The 20,368-nt window shown below is 40.6% G+C and overlaps 2 protein-coding genes and 1 long non-coding RNA gene across 5 annotated transcripts; 1 reads left to right on the top strand and 2 right to left on the bottom strand.

Moving 5' to 3' along the window:
• Positions 1 to 1,497: 1,497 nt before the first annotated feature.
• LOC127379494 (solute carrier family 2, facilitated glucose transporter member 4) lies at positions 1,498 to 12,680 on the top strand. Its single transcript, XM_051429139.1, has 11 exons — positions 1,498 to 1,793; positions 3,732 to 3,827; positions 5,758 to 5,918; positions 7,602 to 7,726; positions 7,821 to 7,936; positions 8,185 to 8,347; positions 8,980 to 9,167; positions 9,279 to 9,383; positions 10,211 to 10,312; positions 10,401 to 10,604; positions 10,711 to 12,680. The coding sequence occupies exons 1-11, from the start codon at positions 1,761 to 1,763 to the stop codon at positions 10,933 to 10,935; spliced, it is 1,518 nt and encodes a 505-aa protein (XP_051285099.1). The 5' UTR covers positions 1,498 to 1,760; the 3' UTR covers positions 10,936 to 12,680.
• On the bottom strand, positions 6,129 to 9,968 carry LOC127379507 (uncharacterized). Of its 2 annotated transcripts, none has more exons than XR_007888316.1 (4): positions 9,267 to 9,968; positions 8,950 to 9,153; positions 8,688 to 8,736; positions 6,129 to 8,528 (listed from the first exon to the last, which is right to left on the bottom strand). It is a non-coding gene; the product is annotated as an uncharacterized LOC127379507 (long non-coding RNA). The 2 variants fall into 2 exon arrangements; XR_007888317.1 differs by lacking the exon at positions 9,267 to 9,968 and having other exon boundaries at positions 6,129 to 8,390; positions 8,479 to 8,528; positions 8,950 to 9,090.
• Positions 12,681 to 12,821: 141 nt separating the features above from the next.
• On the bottom strand, positions 12,822 to 16,713 carry LOC127379495 (Y-box-binding protein 2-A-like). 2 transcript variants are annotated; one of them, XM_051429141.1, is made up of 10 exons: positions 16,521 to 16,713; positions 15,447 to 15,510; positions 15,331 to 15,364; positions 15,143 to 15,232; positions 14,815 to 15,057; positions 14,452 to 14,540; positions 14,157 to 14,358; positions 13,940 to 14,071; positions 13,786 to 13,862; positions 12,822 to 13,456 (listed from the first exon to the last, which is right to left on the bottom strand). In XM_051429141.1, exons 1-9 carry the CDS (start codon positions 16,696 to 16,698, stop codon positions 13,824 to 13,826), a joined length of 1,071 nt encoding a protein of 356 aa, XP_051285101.1. In that variant the 5' UTR covers positions 16,699 to 16,713; the 3' UTR covers positions 12,822 to 13,456; positions 13,786 to 13,823. The 2 variants fall into 2 exon arrangements, with proteins under 2 accessions (XP_051285101.1, XP_051285102.1); XM_051429142.1 differs by having other exon boundaries at positions 13,786 to 13,859.
• Positions 16,714 to 20,368: the final 3,655 nt, after the last annotated feature.

Here is a 20,368-nt window from a genome sequence, read left to right as displayed (position 1 = left end):
ACAGTAAAACACACACTGGCTGACATCTCCAGTTTGGGGACAACACAGGTGACATTTTGCTTTATGAAATAGGGCTGAAAGGTGTTTTTGGTAAGAAGATATTAACTGCATGGAGCAAGGTTGTGTGTTTAAGCTCCTTTATAGTATTTTACAAGTCTGTATTTGTAGTTATATCATTGTTCTTGGCTCTCCCTGTATGAATTCATGTGATACTTTTTGGAAATGTAATACAATCATCTCTGTCTGCCCCCTGGTTGCGCACATGAACCCTTAAACTATGTTGGTAGGGGCTCTACGCCACTGTTCTGATGGTGTAAAGTGTCTCTACATTTAGTCAGAGTCACACACACACACACGACTGTGCTTGGGGCCCCTGGCTTTGGATGAGAGGGTGTCAGGTTCTGCCTCTCTTTCTTCAATGTGCGTATGAGGGCAGGAAAAGGAAAAGGGCTCCAAGGAGAGAGTGGCGTGAGGTGGGGGTGTGTCTGCAAGGGGTGGGCTTGAATCATTTGATTGAGAGATGTGGAGCGGATATCTTTCCACTGAGCTCTTTGGCAGATCTGTACTTTTCCCGCCCAGTGCAACCCTCCCACAACACACCCCCTAATCTCCGCCTTGAACACATACCGTCACTCCCGACAAACTTTCCCTAACCACACCTACACTACTGACTCAGGTGGCACAGCCCAAAATTAGGGCCCACCTGTTGCCTGTAAGCTTTGTTGTGTGCAACAGAGGGGGGGAGGGTTTGTGGAACGGAGTAAGCTATGGTGTGTGACCCCTTTGGCATGTGATCTGAAATAGAAAGGGATTTATGGCTGTTGGGAAGACAGACAATGGCAGCCAGGGCGTCAAAGACGGGCCCCTCTTTGCTGCCCATGAGAAATGTTGAGTCACAGCTGGTGGCATGTTGAACTCTGTCTCGGGTTCGTCTAAGGTCCAACACCTGTGCAACGATGTAACCTCCATTATTTTACCTTCTACAGATGATGCATCACAGAATTTGTGGGTAAAAAATGTGGTAATTCAATCAAATGCTACATCTTATGGAGAAAATAAAAGAGTAAGATAGATCCTTTGTTGCAGCTACAGTAGAGAGTGTATAATTCTTTTAAAGGCCAGTCTGCATTATGTAACACGGCTCATTAAAGTGGGACCTAAGACCAAATTTGGCCCTCAGCAAACCTCTGGCTCTTGAGCTCCAGACACTGATGAATTATTGTTGATTCAAAGAGGAATCTTAAAATGTAATCACAGCTCTCTCACTTTGCTTCATCTCTTGCCCCACAATAAAAACCAGACCCTCTTGTCTGTAGGAGTAAGTTCTCTGTTGCACAGCGGGGGTCTTCTTTCCTCACACATGCTCTCTGCCTTCAGCCAATAATAGTTAAGGTCAGGGGAGCTTCCTGCTTGTGTCTCGACCTCTGCTGCACGACCTCAAGATCAGCCAGAGGCCCAGTGGGGAGCCCCACCTCCCTGCCCCTCTCGGTACAGAGAGAGGCGTGCACGTGGGTGTCACTCTATCCCAGCTGCACGGACACAACACAAAGTACAAAGAAGCGAGCACACCACGCACCTGACGGATCCCTTTGGGTTTCTTCTTTTGGATATAACTTTTACCGTGCGGGTTTATTTGGTGCTGAAGTGCTAACGTTTGAAGTTGGGACTTGTTGTCCTTTTGGGGGAGTTTCACGTGTCTGCATTTGGCACCAGACGCATCTGTCATCGACTGACACTGGGTGCCTGGAGCTGCCAAAGTCATGCCGGCCGGGTTTCAGCAACTCGGAGGGGAGGTAATTTTCTTCTTGAGAGATTTATAGAGTTTATAAATGTGGTTGGGCTTATTTGTTTTACTCTCTTAACTGATTTGATGAATGGTAGGCTGTAGGAAGAGCCGGTATTTTTTGTCTTACTCCGTGCGCATTTCCCGTGCGTATTTTATTTGGAGAGATTTTACGCACGGGTTTATCTCCGTCGTACATAAAAAGTGTAAGAGAAAATACACGCCTTGCTTGGCCGAATTGCAGTTTGTCTCATACAATCCAACAACTAAATACAAACTCGTTGATGAAGCTCGTTGAATTATTCTGACATTTTAAATGTTATAAAATAAGATTCTTCTCATTTCTGCCATCTCTAAAACATTTCGTGTAGTACATTCGTTGAAAATAAAGCAGTGCTTTACCTAGAGTCTAAAATAATGAAAAAATTAAGAATAATGATAATTAATAATAATAATGGCCTTTGTGACAACCAGTAACTATATGTGGTAGTTTAGGGAGAGAAATAATCAGCCCTGATCTGAACGAGCTTTGTTAGTCCTTATTTAGTCCCGAGTAGTGACCTTGACCAGCTAAATATCTGAGTTTACAGGTCAGAGCTTCATACTGTGGGTTTTTTGTAGGCCACCTAGTTTGACTGGTTCAGTTTCCCCACCCTCATAAACAATGCCTGTGTTGTGTGCTCCCTCTAGCTCTTTCTGAGAAATCATTTCTAGGTCAGATGGATGTGTGGATCACTCCTCTGATTCTGGAGAGTTTAACTCTGGAAACAAGAGAGAGTGGACTGCTACTGATGTGTGTGCAGAATGCAGAGGGATGTTCAAGGGATGTGGGAACTTCTATTAGCTCAGACGTTTTGGCTTCGATGGAAAAAAAATCCCTTGAGCAACTCAAACAAAGCAAAAAGCAAACACACACTATGAGTTCTGTAGTGAGACCCTCTAGTGTATCTTATATTAAAGATTTGTTCAAGATAAGTGAAAAGAAAATGAATTACTGAGCATAACCTTTAATGAAATGCAGGTGACATTAAGTGTAATAGAGTATAACTGGCTGCTTCTCATGTTTTACCTTTTCAGTTACAAGGACATGTGCACACACACACACACACACACACCCTGTTGTTTTGGTCACTGAATACTAAACAGCACTTATCTAGAGACTCAACACAGCAAGGTCAAGACACAGTGTTACAGATGGACGTTAGAGCAAAAGTAAACATCTTTAAGAGGTTCCATCATTATTTAATGTACATTAGGAAATAATACACATTTTTCAAGTAAAAAAAACATGATTCTGTTCAAATTGAGAACAAAACTTCACTTTAAACTTTTAGTTTAAACTTTTAGTTTAGAGTCACATCACATTGTTGTTATCAGATGGCCCACATCATTAAAATGTCAACTTCACAGGAAACCACGATGGGAGTTTGTTTTTCTGTTTATCCAACAGGTCTTGAAGCATTTCATAAATCCTCCAGAAGCGTTTAAAAACCACCATAAAAATCAGCATGTTTTTATGTTATAGAGTTTTGTCCTCCTCCAGCACTGAGCTGCTAGGAAACTACTCTGTCAGTATGAAATGACTCTCTGAGGTTTAAATACACTTTGCTGGAGGGGAAGACCTCATCTCCCCAAGGTCATCTCTTCTGTCACCGTGGAGACAGGTGCCCGTGGCCTGATGGGAAACCAGAGGGGAGTTAAAGTTCAGGCGTCAACAGTAAAGCAGCCTGTGAAGTCATGGACTGTGATGAAGAGATTGTCTCTCATCAGGATCACAGTTATATATAGTTGATGTTAGTGGAGTAGAGCTGAAACCAATCCCAGGAGTCCACTTAAGCTCTGTTATTATTTGCCATAATTAAACACATTTCTCAGCATTACTCACTGTTCTGATAATAATATATATATATTTTTAACATGTTTCTCTATGTGTGTGTTTCTCCTGCAGACAGTGACGGGAACCTTTGTTCTCTCAGTCTTCACTGCCGTCCTGGGATCTCTGGAGTTTGGGTACAACATCGGTGTCATCAATGCACCCCAGAAGGTAAAAAAAATGAAGCACAAGGCCATGGATTCAAGACCCCATCAAATGTCAGACAGAGATATTTAACCAGACGTCAACTCATTTCATTTATTTATTTATAAGGACAACATGAATCAACATTTCTGTAAATGTACAGCTGCTAGTTGGCTCATTATCAACTGCAGTCCATAAACGAGATGGTCTTTTTTATGTGTGTTTTTGGGCTTTTATTGCCTTTAAACTGGCTTGGGGCTACTGAGTAGGAGTAGGGCCAATTCAGCATTCCAGTACTATAAAAAATACTAACGGCATACTTCACAGTTTCTCTACATTTTTATATAATAATTTTATATCATCTCAAATTAATTATTATAATCAGAAACTGCTCTCTTCTTATTAAGTGTCAACATGAACTTTTAAACACCTTTTTTAAAATAGAATTGTGTTTTCATTGTAATTGTATATGAATGTGTGACAGCAACAGCAACAAAACAATAAATCCTTCAAGACAACACACAACACAAGCCGGGCAGAGCAACAGGAGGCAACAAAACATCAGTATACAATAATGCAGCAACAAACTCCTTTATAATCATATACACTATATAACCATGCAAGCAACACAAAGTGACAAAACACAGGCATAAAGAGCAGCAATAAACAGTCGTCATGGATAAAATGCAAGAGTCAATATTGTTAGTAAAACAGTAATATACAACTAACACACAAACTATTCAGCACAGAGTTAAGAGACACAATTATTAAAGAAAATACTAGATTTATTAATAAAATACTAGTAGCTCACTAAGCTCATCTGTTTCCTTATTTTACGAGGCAGTGCGTTTGACACCACAACATCCTTCTTCTTGAACTCACGTAGCCTTCTAATACAAATACTGTATGTGCTGTACAGTATATATTTATAGAGGCACAGCAGTTTTGAAGACCTGACTTGCTCTGGCTATAAACCATGTCGCTGTCTCATATTTCAGCCACATCTGGTGTTCCAGCACGTTTGGGTACTCTATGTGAGAAATGTATGTAATACTGTGTGATTTATGACTGCCTATATCACATATACTCTTTTATCAGGCTGGAGAATGTATTGCAGAACAAATACCTAATTCAATACTTTAATCTGTCTATTAACACAAAACAGTCAGGTGTTGTTTGGCACATTGTGTAACACGTCCAGCGTCAGTCAGAGAGATGAATGGAAGTCAGGTGTGTTGCTCCTGACTGGGCTGATGGTGTTCAGGCATCTGGTGATGACTCTTGACTACAAACGTGACACAGCTGACGTAGTTTCACAGAGACGCTGAAACCAGAATGGAAGCCGCTGTTTTAATGTGTGTGTGTGTGTGTGTGTGTGTGTGTGTGTGTGTGTGTGTGTGTGTGTGTGCGTGTGGTGTGTGTGTGTGTGTGTGAGACATTCGGAGACAGTTCATATACAGAATAAATTGCTCTGGTGTACAGGAAAGTTGTAAACCCCTTGATTTATAGTTTATGACCTGTAGTTTATCCTTTTATTTCTACACTGTGTATGCTCCATAAGGATTTCCTCCTGTTATTTTTACTTTACTGTGAAAAAGAAAAGTATTGAAGCTTGATACCCAGTCAGGGCTGTTGCAGAGCAAGTAAATCTTCTTCTGATGGAAAAGGTTATTTCTGGGGGTCCTTTAAAGGTATGTTACATTACTTTTAGTAATATGTTCTGTATCTTATTTACAAATCCTGATTCTAAATTCTAGTTATCAGGGTTTCATGCTATGTGGGTTACCTTAACAATGACAAAATACACACTTAATACCTAACCTTTCCTTGTTTCTCATATATTTTTCTCCTGTTTCACCCCTAAAGAGCAGCAAGACACCCCCTATTGATCTGTGTCTTAACGTATCAAAATAACATTAACAATAATCACCCAATCTCCCCTCTGTGCCTTGTGCAGATGATCGAGCAGGACTATAATGCGACATGGTTGCAGCGGTATGGAGAACCCATCCCCAGTGGGACCCTCACCTCCCTCTGGTCTCTGTCCGTGGCCATCTTCTCCATCGGTGGCATGCTGTCCGCCTTCTGCTTGGGCTTCGTCTCCGAGTGGCTGGGCAGGTAGGGAAACACTCTGGATGGGGCACACTCTTATTTAAGTGTTTCCACCAGAATTGGGAGTTTATATTTTGCTTGTGAACTCAAACTTATTAAAACGTTTGAAAACATTATGTGCTCAAGACTACATGAAATTCTAGATAAAGGTGCTATTTCAGTGGTTGCACAATTTACCAAAATACCCAGTAAAGCACAAATATTCCACCCAAGAGCCATTTTTTAAAAAGTTTTATAACCCACCCGTGGGTGGTCACAAAATAAATCTAAGGTGTTATGAGGCAGTTAACAGGACAAAAAAAAAACCATTTGCTTAGACAATAATTAAGAAATATGTCAGTGGCCAACTCTATGAGTCATCATACAGCAACGTCTCCTTTCCACCTCTGCATGGATCCAAAATGGATCCCAACCTCCAGTCTCTTGTCACTAAGGGGGAAACTCTGCCCACAATGTTCCGTGTCGACCCAGTTTCCATCTGTAACCTGAGCTGGACTGCAGCCCACAGCTTCCACTGGCTGAAAGTGGATCTTTACAGAGCTGGCAGCACTGGGTCAGGAGGGGTGTGAGGAGGAGTGAGGGTCGGTTTGTGGCAGCGTTCCACCATGGGTGCGCTCAGGACAAGGTCCTCCTAAACAAATGTATTGTTACTTCCCTTTGGTGTTTGAACTTCACTGTGCAGAATGATGTATGTGCAGAGTTGCTCACATTCCTCTGCTGAAAGTGGAAAGTTTCTCTCTTCTTACCTTAAATCTCAGTCTAATTGATTGAAGATTTTCTGTCTTCACAACTAAATTATATAAAGTGTCAGTGGTCTGGAAGCCAATCAGGATCCAAAATGCAACTTACACAAGTGTGTGGAAACTTGAAACATGTAATGCACATACACTGAGATTGGACTTTAAGTAGGAGACATCTTGAGTCCAGCAGTTAATTCTGAAATAAAAAATGATCTGTATGAAGATTATTAATAAATATTCAAATATATATAATTTATCTGTGGATTCTGGGTTTTTTAGTGGGATAGAAAGAGCAGATGCCATTTTTGGAATTTTAAATTACATGTTGTATAACATGTCTGGGGGATCTTTAATTTAATATCTTGATGAAGCTATTTGGTATAGGTGGCCCCTGGTTTGAACCAAATGCCTGCCTCTGTCAATTTGTTGCACAACATTAGCATAACTTTTTGGCACGACTCATAATGATCATAATCTAAAAAATAACTCTAAATGAAACTGAATAATAGCAAATTACACTGCACTGCAGACACTCAAGGCTTTAAGGTTGTTTAAGGATAACTACTAATGTCAGTCAGGGATTAAGGAAGCAACTAACTAAAGCCTTACATGTTTTTGTATGACACTGCCCTCTGGAGGCTGAAATATCTTTCCATGTGTTGTGCACATATAAGCAGAGCTAGACAGAAATAATCCGTGAAGTGAAATATCATTGTCAAACTTACTATGAACACACCAGCCTCTTTCTCAGGATATTTATGCATCTTGTGTTATTTTTACAAAAAGCCCCTTCAGCAATGAAATCTGATTCTCAAGTTAATTTACTATTAACAGTGTTTGAGCTACAGTTAACCTCCTGGATGATGATGATATCTGAGACTCATGGTTAATGAAATATATATATATATTAGATGGGATTCAGAGTGAGAATGTGTAACATCTTTTCCAGGAGGAAAGCCATGCTCATAAACAACTTGTTCGCCTTCATTGGTGGAAGTCTGATGGCGTTGTCCAAGCTCTGCCGCTCCTTTGAAATGATGATCCTCGGACGCTTTATCATCGGTGCCTACTGTGGTGAGCCTGTATTCTTTTGCTGTTTTGCAGTCAGTCATCTCCTTCACATCTGGTAGAAAGTTCCTGTCTCTTATCCAACTTTTCCTCTGTGCAGGATTAGCATCAGGCTTGACACCGATGTATGTGGGAGAGATAGCTCCCACAAGTCTGCGAGGGGCACTGGGCACGCTGCACCAACTGGCTATAGTCACTGGTATTCTCATAGCACAGGTGTGACAGCGCAGATAATAAAACCTCTCTTCTGTTTGGACAAAGTTAAAATGTTAAAATCATCAGAAAGAATCTTCAAAAATAGTCTGAAATTAAAATATGTGGTTAATTTATGAGAAAATGTCTAGAACCACCATGTTCCCTGGAGTTTAATGTTTGATATAAATATTTTGTAATAGCCTTTTCTGGAAATGTTTTATATATTTTAAAATCGTATGTCTTTACACCTGATCCTTCTCCGTGTGCAGATCCTGGGTCTGGAGGTGTTACTGGGCAGTCAGGAGTTGTGGCCAGTCCTGTTGGGTTTAACTGTCGTGCCGACTGTACTTCAGATGTCATTTCTGCCTTTCTGCCCCGAGAGCCCCCGCTTCCTCTACATCGTCCGCTGCCAGGAGCACCAGGCCAAGAGAGGTGAGTACTTCATACTGGTCTGAAGACATCTTTAAGGTCAAAGCTAAAGTGGTCCAGCACACAGAAAGTTAGCAGCTTTAGTTTGTATAACAGATTTCTTCAAAAATGATATCTTCAATCAGTCCAGTCACCTCATGCAGTATTTTGAAGGTCTATTATTTTCCTCCTGGCTCACTTGTTTCTGTGGATTAAGTTGCAGTTGTTGGGACATTTTACTGACATTTCTTGTTGTTGATGTTGTTGAACTTTGACCACAACCGTTTAAATTTTATAAATTAAGTGCTGCAGTGGATTTAAACCAACTTGTTTGTTCTAAAAACAAGAGAGGACATTAACTCACCTGAAGATATTTGTGGGGGGGGGAATCAACTCCTTCAGTCTTACTTATACTGCAAAGACAAAACAAGATTGTCAGGTTTATTACACTATCTAATCGCTCACTGTACAGTGCCTTGCTATATAAGTACTCTCACCTTACGCAACATTTATGGGGCTGAAAGTACCAAAACATGTGTCTATAAGATCTTAAGTTGGCCCCATAGAGCTTACGTTGCTTCAAGCTTTGAAATTGTGGCTGAAACTCTAATATAACATACACACACCTCAACTCCTTACACGCCTCCTTTGTGCAGGCCTGAGGAGGCTGACGGGTAGGCAGGAGGTCGGCGACATGCTGGCAGAGATGAAGGAGGAGAAGAGGAAGATGGAAATGGAGAGGAAGGTGTCCATCCTGGAGCTCTTTCGCTCTCCACTGTACCGCCAGCCCATCATCATTTCTATCCTGCTGCAGCTCTCCCAGCAGCTGTCTGGGATCAATGCAGTGAGTCAGGGGGGTTTAAACTTAATTAGTTAAAGTCATGTTTTTCTTCGTGAAGTGAATCAGTGCAGTGTAATACTAACATAAGCATAATCTGTTTACCCCTCTGGCCAGATTTTCTACTACTCCACCAGTATCTTCATAAAGGCAGGAGTCCAGAGTCCAGTCTATGCCACCATAGGAGCAGGCGTAATAAACTGTGCCTTCACCGTGGTCTCGGTCAGTAATCAAACCAACATGCCTTCATCTTAGGCTTTTTGATGTGCTCCCCCTCTCCTTCCTTATAAAAGCATTCAAGTATAAACTGTTTTTGTAAATTTAGTATGATAAAGAGTCCTGCTATGCACCAAAGTGTATCTCTATTACTGTTTAACATTGTTATCAAAGAGCAAATAAGATAACACGGCAGGCTGGTTTTGCCTTTCTCTCGTGCCTGCCTCTCAAACACTCCTGCATCCAAGTAGGTCAAGTTTGGTTTGGCAGGTCAAGATGTTTCAATGTCATTAAATGGGTCGGAAAGCGGGATTTTTAGCCATGCTAGCCCTATGGATCTCGGGGTGTATAAATGTTGGTCTCTTTGGTCGCTCCACCTCTTTGGCCCAGACTAAATGATCTCAACATTTAGATGGATTGTCATGAAATCTGGTCGAAACAGTTATGACTTTTTTATCTGGTGCCATCAATCATCATTTCAGAGTTTTAAATTGGCCAAAACTCTGGTTTATGACATGCCTGTAAAAATAATGACATTCTTATCAGCCTCAATTAAAGTCGGAGTTTGGTGCTAATACTTTTACATGCTGAACTAAGATAGTGAACATGGTAAACATTATACCTGCTGAACATCAGCATGTTTGCAATGCCACTGTTAGCATGCTGATGTTAGCATTAACAAAGCTACTAGGAATGCTATGAGCTCTTAGTCTTCTTTAAACAATGAATTATATTTCAGTACAAACTAGTTGTACAGTTAACTTAAGTACAATCTGTAAGCCGACTGAGGATAACATCTCATCTCTGTTTCCGCATTCTCTTGTTATTAACAGCTCTTCCTGATAGAGAGGATGGGTCGGCGGACGCTGCACATGCTGGGACTTGGTGGGATGTGTATCTGTGCCGTCATCATGACCATGGCTCTCGCTTTATTGGTCAGTCACACAAAGATGCAAGCGCTCTGTACTGTTATGGGAGTTTTCTCTACAATCCTCTGAACCCTTTTTATCTCCGACCTGATAGGACAGCGTTCCTTGGATGAGCTACATCTGCATGCTGTCCATCTTTGGCTTCGTGGCCTTCTTTGAGGTCGGTCCGGGTCCAATCCCTTGGTTTTTCGTAGCTGAGCTGTTCTCTCAGGGTCCAAGGCCGGCTGCCATGGCTGTGGCGGGCTTTTCCAACTGGACTGCCAACTTCATCATCGGCATGGGCTTCCAATATGTTGCTGTGAGTATTCTTTAGCAGATAGTTGTGGATTTCCAGCACAATGATGAGTACCCCATTCAAGTGTCCAAGGTCTAGTCCTCATCCTGTTGTTCCAATCCTTCCCCAGGACCTTTGTGGGCCATACGTCTTCCTGATCTTCGCAGTACTCCTCCTCTTCTTCCTCATCTTCACATTCTTCCGGGTGCCAGAGACACGGGGCAAGACCTTCGACCAGATTGCAGCAAACTTCAATGAGCGCTCAGTGGGAGGAATGATGGATATGGACATGGACATGGACCTGGACAAGCCCAGCACCGAGCTGGACTATTTGGGGGAGGAAAGCATCAACTGAGGAGTCCCTGCCTGGAGAGATATGGAACTGAGTACAGCTTGGGATGAACTGTGTATGTGGGCCCGACTTTTCTGACATGTATATTGAGGTCAATTGTTGTATTCATATAGATTGTGGTGCCAAAGCAGTGTTAAAGGTGTGTTTTGGAATTGTCCTTTGCTGGTACCACTGCACTATGAGGTTACAAATTGAGCCTTGACAAAAGGCTTAAACCCTATGGAGTAAGAGTTGACTACTGTAGTTTCAAGGTATAAGATGCACATAAGAACAAAGTTTTTGGACTGTTGAGGCATTGACTGCCAACGTGGTAGGATTTTATTCCATGGCGATGCACTCAGTTGCAATATTGACAGACGGAGGTGGAAAGACTTTGGAATTCCTGCACTTTAACTACAAAGACATCCAAAGTTTTCGGAGTTTGAAGGTAAAAGCCAACATAACATAGGATATATAGCCATTGAGTTAAGTATGCTTGCCTATTTTGTACCAAAGCTGGGAACACAAACTAAATGCCTAAAGACTGAAACGCATTTAACTGATGAACTGAACAGAATAGTACGTCTGAAAGTTGTAAAATAAATCCAACGTTTCCACTTACAGTAACTTGGGCCGGGTATTAAACAAATACTTTTTTGGTACCAACTGAAATGTTTCCATAACATTCAGGAAAATTGTCAAGTACAGAAATCATCAAATGCTTGACCACATTTGTTACCTTTTTAACTTATTCTTTGATTTGGAGCACCCTGGTAGCTCACCTGGTAGAGAGCGTGTACCCAACCATCATCCCCTACCATTTCTGGTCACTTTCTTGCAAAATTCCAGAAAAAAAACACCAACAATTTATTCTTTAATCACACAATTTAAAATTAAAAAGATCATTTTAATTTATTTAGGCAAAATTCTCATATGAGTGCTCAGAAATAATCTCTGAGCAGGTCCTCTTTCACAGAGGCTGCCATGTTTCTACAGTAGCCCAGAATGGACAAAACCAAACACTGGCTCTGCTTAGGGCCTTTTGTGAGCTTTTTGCAGCCACTTGGAAGCCTGAGCTGTATTCAAATGGTTGCAACCTGCAGCTTCACCACTAGATGTCACTGAATCTTACACCCTGGTCCTTTAAGAAATATTAAAGGATTTTAATTTTAATTAAAATGTCAAGCAATACCAAGCCCTGATAACTGTCCAAGGAGTCCTTTTAATCTTTTATTACCAAAGTGGGCTGTCAACATGTAGTGTGTTCCCCGCTAAGGCAAACTGCTATATTACAAAGTATTTTTCTGATCATGAGAAACTCATTGCACAACCTGCAGAAATGCTACTTTTAAACAAACAAAAAAAATCTATTTTAGTACTTCATGTGTACATATAGTGTGTCATTTGGTTGTTGATATTTAAGGGTATGAGGGTCTAAAAGTTTCAATTCTTTATGCACTCCAGCAGGTGTTTGGTTTTGTAAACAGAAGCCCGATACTATACTAGAGCAAGACGTGCAATCAGAGGGCTGCCTGTAAAGAGTAGTTTTGTTTTTTTAAAAATCACACAATCATGTTTGTGCATTTCTCTTGACATCTGTCATGTGTGCTGTTTGCTGTCTATTCTTTAATGGTGTGTATCACTACCTTCTGAGGATTTGTACTGAGATTGTTCAGAGAGGACCTGTAATTTGTATACAGTGAATATTGATGCTGTGGTCAAGTGTGACTGAAAGGATGCAAGTACTGTAAATAATGTTACTAAAAACACCTGTTAAAGCCTCCATTGCTTTCAAAATACCACTAGAAAACTGATTTAATATCAAGTAAACCAATTTTAAAAACAAAATGTAAATAGTCAAAAGCAGTATCTTCTAATTCATTGTCAGACAAGAAATAAGGACTGAATCCTGAGATTTGCAAACATGATTTATTAATTAGCATTTTAAGTATTGACATTGCACATAATCCCCTCCAACGAAACGCACACACAAATAAGTAAAACAAAAAATAAGTTTTTCATCAATCTATCCTCAACTGAGGAGATGAAGGGAGTAGTATGTTTTAGGAATTGATTGAGGTGGTAACAGAACTAAACTGACTCCCATAATGCACCACCAACCTCACACATGCTTGGTTTTCCCCTCTTCAACCAAATTAAAAAAAGCTAAATAAAAATCAAGGCTGGTTCCTCTATAAACTACTTCATGTGTCCCATCTAGGCAATTAAAAGGAAAATAGTTTTTCAAGGGGGGTTGGAATAACTGGGCTACCAAGCAGATTGTCTATTCCCATTTTTCTTTTTAAAGATGTACTTTCAATCTTATAAATATGCACCCACCACCCACCTGTATCCCCCTTCTTCCCTTCCTCGTCCCTCTGCAAACGCCAGTGTCTAGACAGGACAACACAAGACAGGATGAGAGGGGGGGGAAGAGGCACGAGGGATGACAGCAAGGTGGGGTGGGTTGGAGGATGGGGGGAGTGCAGGGAGGGGAGAGCAGTGCATGTGTTCTGAAATAGGTCGAGTCCTCCAACCCTAGGACCTATGAAAGACAAAGAAATAAGGAAAATAAAAAAACCCAAGGGAGACAGACAGTAAAGAAACAAAGACAATAAACACATCTATCCCTGAAATAAAGATTCATTTCACTCAAAAATTGTTCCTTAAACACATTGCATAAAGTCTCCCTTTAATGCTATCATTCCACCTTAAATCCATTTACAGGAAACCTCACTAAACTGCCTTTAAAGTCTGTCATCCTGGCCCTCTGCGAAAGATTGCCAGTGTGGCAGCTGTAGCGCAAGAAGTGCAACCCTACACCCCCCTCATGTCTTCAACCCAGACCTGACCACTGTAGTGTGGGGGTCCCACCTCATGCCAAGGGTCGTGTGACTGTCCCCTCGGTAGCGTCACTCTGTTGGTGCTGGGACTGTTGTGGCAGCGGCCTGCTGTGGGGAAGGAGACGGTTAGACATATCCTTTTCAACACAGCGAATCGGTAGAAAATGGCGGTTTTAGCAGCTTACCTCGGGTGATTCTGACGCTTTAGGGGAGGTTTTGGGGGAGACCTTTGGCGATTTTGATGTGGATTTAAGGTCGGCTGGTTTTGAAGTCTGAGGGGGGGTACCAGGCTCTGATGCAGACTTCTCTGTATCGTTCTGCAATATGTGCAAGTATAAAGAAAAGTTGTATTTTGGAAGTGGACCAGGTAGCACTTTACCTTGAACAGTTAGTTGCACTCACTTTCGAGGTAAAAGACTCTGAGTTCCTTTGCCTGCGGCGTCTAGTCTGGCGCCGTTGTTTCTGACCCTCTGCTGTTTCTCCGTTGGTCTGCGGGCCCTCAGAGGCCTCCGTCTGCTTCACCTCGCCTTGCTCCGGGCTCTCTTCTGGGGAAGCCTCCTGGTGGTCTGCAGCCTGATCCAGAGGGGCGCGCGGGCGGAACGGTCTGTGAATCCCATGACAGAGGAAATATTAAAATCAGCTTTGAATTTATGTTAACTTAGAGAAAAGTAGAACAAGAACAATGCTGCCAGGTCACCTGCGATATGGCCGCCAGAATCTACGCCGTTGTGGACGCTGCGTCTGGTCGCCCTCTTCTACCCCGTTCTTTTCCTCTCCAGCCTCACCCTGAGGGAACAAGCAGACAACACCTCAGACTATTCTGCCACAGAACTAATTAAAACGGATTCATCCTATTACTTTCAAGAGCTTCTTATAATACTCAAAAACTTTAGAAAAAAGGTTTCACAATTTTTAAATCTCCCAAAGTTGTTAACAGTTCTGCTGCACCTTTACTTTACACTCATTTAACTCCAGGTTGCAGTTAAACTCCCTCTCACATAAATCAAGGTTTAAAGAAATGACACCCTGCAGCAGCATCCCTCAGTTTTCTTCAGCTTACATCTTGTGCCTCCGGCCGAGGTCTGCGTGGTCTACGCCGGCGCTGCTGAGGTCTCGTTCCATCGTTCTCCACCGATCCCTCGCCCTCCAGAGAGGGCTCTTGGCCATCAGCTGGTTTGCTCTGGTCACCAGGCCGAGGGCTGCGAGGGAAGAACCTTCGACGGAAGCGACGTTTGTTGGGTGCGTAGCGGCTTCCCTTGACTGGGACGCCACCTGGACCGGTTACATTGGCTGCTTCTGAGCCCTGTGGGACACCAAAGAGGGGAATTGTAAAAATCAGCCGACTTAAAACTGCTGCTATAGTATCGAACGGATTCTCAGATTCTTACCTTGGCTGCCTCAATCACATCAAACTCTACGACCTCCCCGTCTCCCACACTGCGGAGAAACTTCCTAGGATTGTTCTTCTTGATAGCGGTCTGAGGAGACAGATTATAAAATAAATAAGATTTATAACAAAATAATACTTCCATCAACCCATAAAAACATTAATTCAAGAAAATGACCTTTGCCTTACCTGATGAACAAACACATCTTCTTTGGTGTCATTCCTGAGAGAAATAAAACATTGATTAGCAAACTTGGGTTTGAATTAGACTTGAAACCGCAGTGTTAATGCAGAGGAGACAATACCTGTTTATAAAGCCATATCCGTTCCGCACGTTGAACCATTTCACTGTGCCTTGGACCAAGGTGGCTACAATAACAGGTAGCACATGATTAATGTGTATCCAGGTAACATTGACGTAAAGCACGTCGTTATACAGCCAGTCAAAGAACACAATAATATACAGTTATCTCGCTTGTATCAATGGCAGCCTCTGCTAACAACAAGAAATGGGAGCTCTGTGTGTCAATCATTAACAGTGAGACTTTGAAACCAGGTCAGCACTAGGTCACGAGGGAGGGCTGCTAAACAACACAGCTACACTTTCTCACCTCAAAACATTTAAAAACAAGACCAAAAAAACCCTTCACGGCTTCATTAGAACAGACGGGGAACTTTGTGAAAAAAAAAAGAAAAAGAAGAAATCACTGAAACGCGTTTAATTAGCAATGATTTGCACCTGTGAGGGCGCGCGCGCGAGTCCCTGTTGGAGCGCGCGACAGCTGATCAATGGGAATTTAGGTCATTTGTTCACACAGTTAACAGACACTTAAAACACTAATAATGTGCTTTCATCTAGTTTCAGTACAGACAAAACAAGAAGGAAGCAGTTCAAATAAACAGAGACCGCTCACGTTTTAGTGATATTCGAGTTTACTATAAATTAAACTGTTTTTCTGCCAGTTAAAGCTCTTAAACTAATATTCTGTTGCACTGCAGAGGTTTGACTTCAGTCGTATAAATAAATAAACTTCCCACAAACAAATAAAACCCGTGCGTAACACTCCTGACACGTGTTTCTAGAAAAAAAACGAAACACACCATGGTGTCAAACACAGAAGTGATTGATTGACCGTTATCTGCTGTTTAGATCCAGTTCTAACTTGTTGACACAATATATTTAAAACACGTTTCACACATTAAAGAAACCATTTAATTTTTATTTTTTTTACATTAGCCTGACAACAACGCAAATAAACTTTTATGCGGCAACATCATGAATCTGTTTATTTCACTCACAGCCATATGGAGCACATGAATTCAAACTAAATGACATAGTTTGACAGACTCCTGGACTAAGCACACATGTTGGTACCCACCTATGACTTTCCTCTCAGGCTGTGCTTTGTCTTCCACAGGTGCCGATGGTGGAGCGCTCTGCGCGTCGGCGTCGGTCATGCTCGCTGTCGGATTACTACACTTCACTCCGGAGTCCCCTCCCTCCTGCTCTTCCCGAAACTTTTCTTCTTCCTCTTCTTCTTCGAGGTATTGCGGCATCCTTGGCGTCGCATTACTGCCTCCTTCTGGATGTGTTCCTCCCTCCGTCCGTTCATTCATTATCTTCAACCGCTTATGTCCTCGTTAGTCCAATCGCTCTCATAAAAACAAACAGGCATTTTCCGTCTCTAATATACCTTTTACACTGGTCTCTACTCTGTTAGGTCACGACTGCTATATTCTGTATATTTTCTTTACTTTACTTTATGAAGAGTCCACTGTTAGGTTGATGTGTCCAATTCTCTGCTTGTTCTTTCCTATTAGTTGCCTATACTTCTATTTTATTATAGGAAGAATTATAATGATCACTGTAATGATAAAGAAGGATCTCTCTCTCTCTCTCTCTCTCTCTCTCTCTCTCTCTCTCTCTCGGGTGTGTGTGTGTGTGTGTGTGTGTGTGTGTGTGTGTGTGTGTGTGTGTTATACTTCATATAAATCTTTTTTTATGATAAAACATGTATTGTTTTGACAGCTTTTTAAGGAGGAGCTTATATTGTATACATCATAAACAGACTGTATAATCACCTTATTATAATAAAAATAGGCTATGATATCAAAATACATTTCTATATTTTGTATTACATATTGGATCCCCAATAGCCTGTGCCATAATAAACACATTATGTGATATTTCTCTGATCCATATTTGGATTAGATTAAACTAAATTACATTAAAATATGATTGCACAGTACAACAGTCTCCTACACTGTACACTGGTTAGGCTAATGAAAGAAAGCCCAAATCCCTCTTTAAATTAAATGAGAGCAAAAAATTAAATATGAATAATTTGACATCTTCTGGTAAGCTGATGTATAAATAATGTTTTGTTCTTTAATTCCCAAAATATTCTTTTATATTGCTAATATCTATAAATTATGGTGCTGCACTTTTCTGTACAGAGACTATAACCAACTCAATATATTCTTATTTATATCAGCAAGTTCAGACCTTAAATAAATCAGAGAATAATAAATAATTCTGCCTCAACCTGTTGAATGACTTCATCAGACCAATGCAGTTTTTGGCCAGCAGGGGGAAGGAAACACTTTGTGACCTGATCCAACATGATGCACTCAGGATGAAGATGATGATGATGATGATGATGATGGGATCATTTTAATTTCAGTATTTTATATATATAATAATAATAATAATAATGTATTATTAGTGAGAAATATATAAATATCTATATTGTTTACAAAGTAATCCATTTATTGTAATAATATTGTGTTACATTGCAGAGTAATTCCAATATTGGCAGTATTGATCAGGAATTCATTCCCTCATTCCAGCTACGGTTTTCCGCCTCTCTGCACTGAAGAGATAGCTCATCCTGAAATCAAACTTCCATATTGGATTTGATTGCTGGATGAGCTTTCTGAATAGGTCTGATTGACATTTTATGACTGTTAAAAATAAATACCCCCTTTTAACTTTGGGGGGCTGTTATTGTGCTCCAGGGGCTAGCTTGCTGTGGGTTTGGTGGTCCTACATGTTCGGTGAAGTATGATGTGACACAGGATTAATAAAGCAATAACTGAATGTTCTTTTTGGGGTTACGCTAACTATGCCATTAACTACAGCCCTCAGCACATAGGTCACAGGACTCCAGTTTCCCAGCGCTAAATTTAACCCAGCAGCTCGTAGAACTGCCAAGTTCAACGAAACCCTTTGCTGTGCACAGAAGCCATGGGTCTCTGGACTGAAAAAAAGGCTCTAATTAGAAGTGTAATTATTAGTAGCAGAGGGAATTAAGGCAGCAGAGGAGCACTGATAGGACGGTAGCACTGATACTGTGGATTAAGAAAGAAACAGGCTCAAATATAAGAGGAGATACTTGGGTCAAACAAAGTTTATTAAAAATGTTTTAAATGAATAGAAAGTCCTGTACACACTCTGATTTATGCCCTGTACTTTCAGTAGAGTACATGAGCATGAGAAATGTTTCACTTTAATATGCAAGTAAAGGAACCGTGGGTCTGTATGTACCAGACATCTGGAATATCAAAACTCAGTTTGAGCCTTTTTATCTTGAGGAACAAATATAAAGAACATAGAAAAGATTTTTAAATCGTTAAAATATATATATTTTAACATTTAAAAAAGTGTGAAATTGAAATCTTTTTAGCTAACTGTTTCCATTACTGTATATACTATTTTCATCATATAAACCTATCAAATAAATGTACAGTAAAGGAGCTCCATAGGAAGTATGTCCACTGGAGCTGAGTGGTCCATGCTGCACTAGAATGAAAAGCCACGCATGCGCAGAATAAGTCAAATTGCCGAGGTTTGTTTCATGGGCATTCGGATGAAAGCAGCATCAAGCTACTTAAAGTTAGCCACGAAAAGAGCGGAAATTTTGCCACTTCACTTTCAAAATAAAAGTGTGTGTAACATGTCAGTCATAGGACAGAAGAAATAGTGTCAAGTTTTTAGTTCGCATGATAATAAATGAAATGGGTGTTTTTCAGTTAGAATATCATGAGAAAACACCCATATTCTGCTAACTAATTAATCCTATACTGTTTTTTTCCCTCCAAAATATAGCTTTATAATGTCTTCCAATACACCTTTACTTTTGAACACAAATGACTAAAGGGGTATATCTATATTATAATGTAATAACTCCTGGTCTACAGGCATAAACAGCATTCTTGTATAAACATAAACAACCAGCTTTTAAGGTTTCTTGAGAAATTGTCAAAAACATACGCAGTAATCTGCAAGCATTCAAATCCCACATATTTACTTGACAGTAAGCCTGTATAAGCAGTAAATTGCTGGTTTGGCTTTCCTTAAGTAAAGCCTACTCAAAGCAGTTTCCTGACTCTCAGTTTATGTGAAAATACAACCACTAATACTTGGGTGTTTTTAACGTGTGAAAAGAAACTGAATGTGTAAATTGTATACACCATAAACCAAACAAAGCATAAAAATATCAAAACGTATGGGAGGTGGAAGCTTTCTTTCTATAGTGGGAGCTCCCAGTCATCCTCTTTAAAGTCTACATTATGTCATATCGCATTACACTCGAGTGAATATAATGGCATGGTGGATATAATTGTCAAATTTTTGCTCATTACAGCTCTATTGTTATCAGCTATATCTCAACCCACAAGGCACTGCTGTACATAATGTAAGGATAGAACAAGAACGTACTATTTTTCAACCGTACAGAACATATCTTGGTCTCAATTCTTTAATGACAAGGGAGGATACTTTCTATCGCTCCTCTTTAAACTCTTACCAACTAAACTTACCAATTATATTACACAATCCTGCATTTTAAGTGACAATAAATAACCTTGAATCTTATCAAGAATGTCTCTGTGTATTACGTGTTTGTGTTAAATTGATAGCCTAATACAACGTTTTTCAAATTCTTTTGGGTGTCAACAATCCATTATCAATTCCATATTACACTGCAGACATTCCAGTTGCATTGTAATACACATTCTGAAATACAACTCGTCTACATTCTAGAATGCATTGTATCACATATAAATGCTGACTACAATGTAGCATCTACATTCTAGAATACAACACGTACATAACTGCTATCTCTATGACAACTGTGTTATCCAAAACCATGAGAGGCAGTTGAAAGGTCTAGAAAAAGCTAGTGAGTGGACCTTGATTTTCTTTTTTTTCCTCCGTCAAAAACTC

This window comes from Dicentrarchus labrax, unplaced genomic scaffold (assembly GCF_905237075.1).
Source record: "Dicentrarchus labrax unplaced genomic scaffold, dlabrax2021, whole genome shotgun sequence".
Taxonomy (NCBI): Eukaryota; Metazoa; Chordata; class Actinopteri; family Moronidae; genus Dicentrarchus; species Dicentrarchus labrax.
Note: the sequence above shows the minus strand (reverse complement) of the source record. Positions and strands in the feature narration are given on the sequence as shown.

Excerpts from the sequence above, each read along its gene's own strand:
- LOC127379494 (XM_051429139.1), top strand. The coding sequence starts at position 1,761 with ATGCCGGCCGGGTTTCAGCAACTCGGAGGGGAG. Across the intron at positions 1,794-3,731 it reads TTCAGCAACTCGGAGGGGAG|ACAGTGACGGGAACCTTTGT; the intron begins GTAATTTTCTTC and ends TTTCTCCTGCAG. Across the intron at positions 9,384-10,210 it reads GTGCCTTCACCGTGGTCTCG|CTCTTCCTGATAGAGAGGAT; the intron begins GTCAGTAATCAA and ends TGTTATTAACAG.
- LOC127379495 (XM_051429141.1), bottom strand. The coding sequence starts at position 16,698 with ATGCCGCAATACCTCGAAGAAGAAGAGGAAGAAGAAAAGTTTCGGGAA. Across the intron at positions 14,541-14,814 it reads CTCGGCCGGAGGCACAAGAT|GGTGAGGCTGGAGAGGAAAA; the intron begins GTAAGCTGAAGA and ends TTGTTCCCTCAG. Across the intron at positions 14,072-14,156 it reads CAGAGTCTTTTACCTCGAAA|AACGATACAGAGAAGTCTGC; the intron begins GTGAGTGCAACT and ends CACATATTGCAG.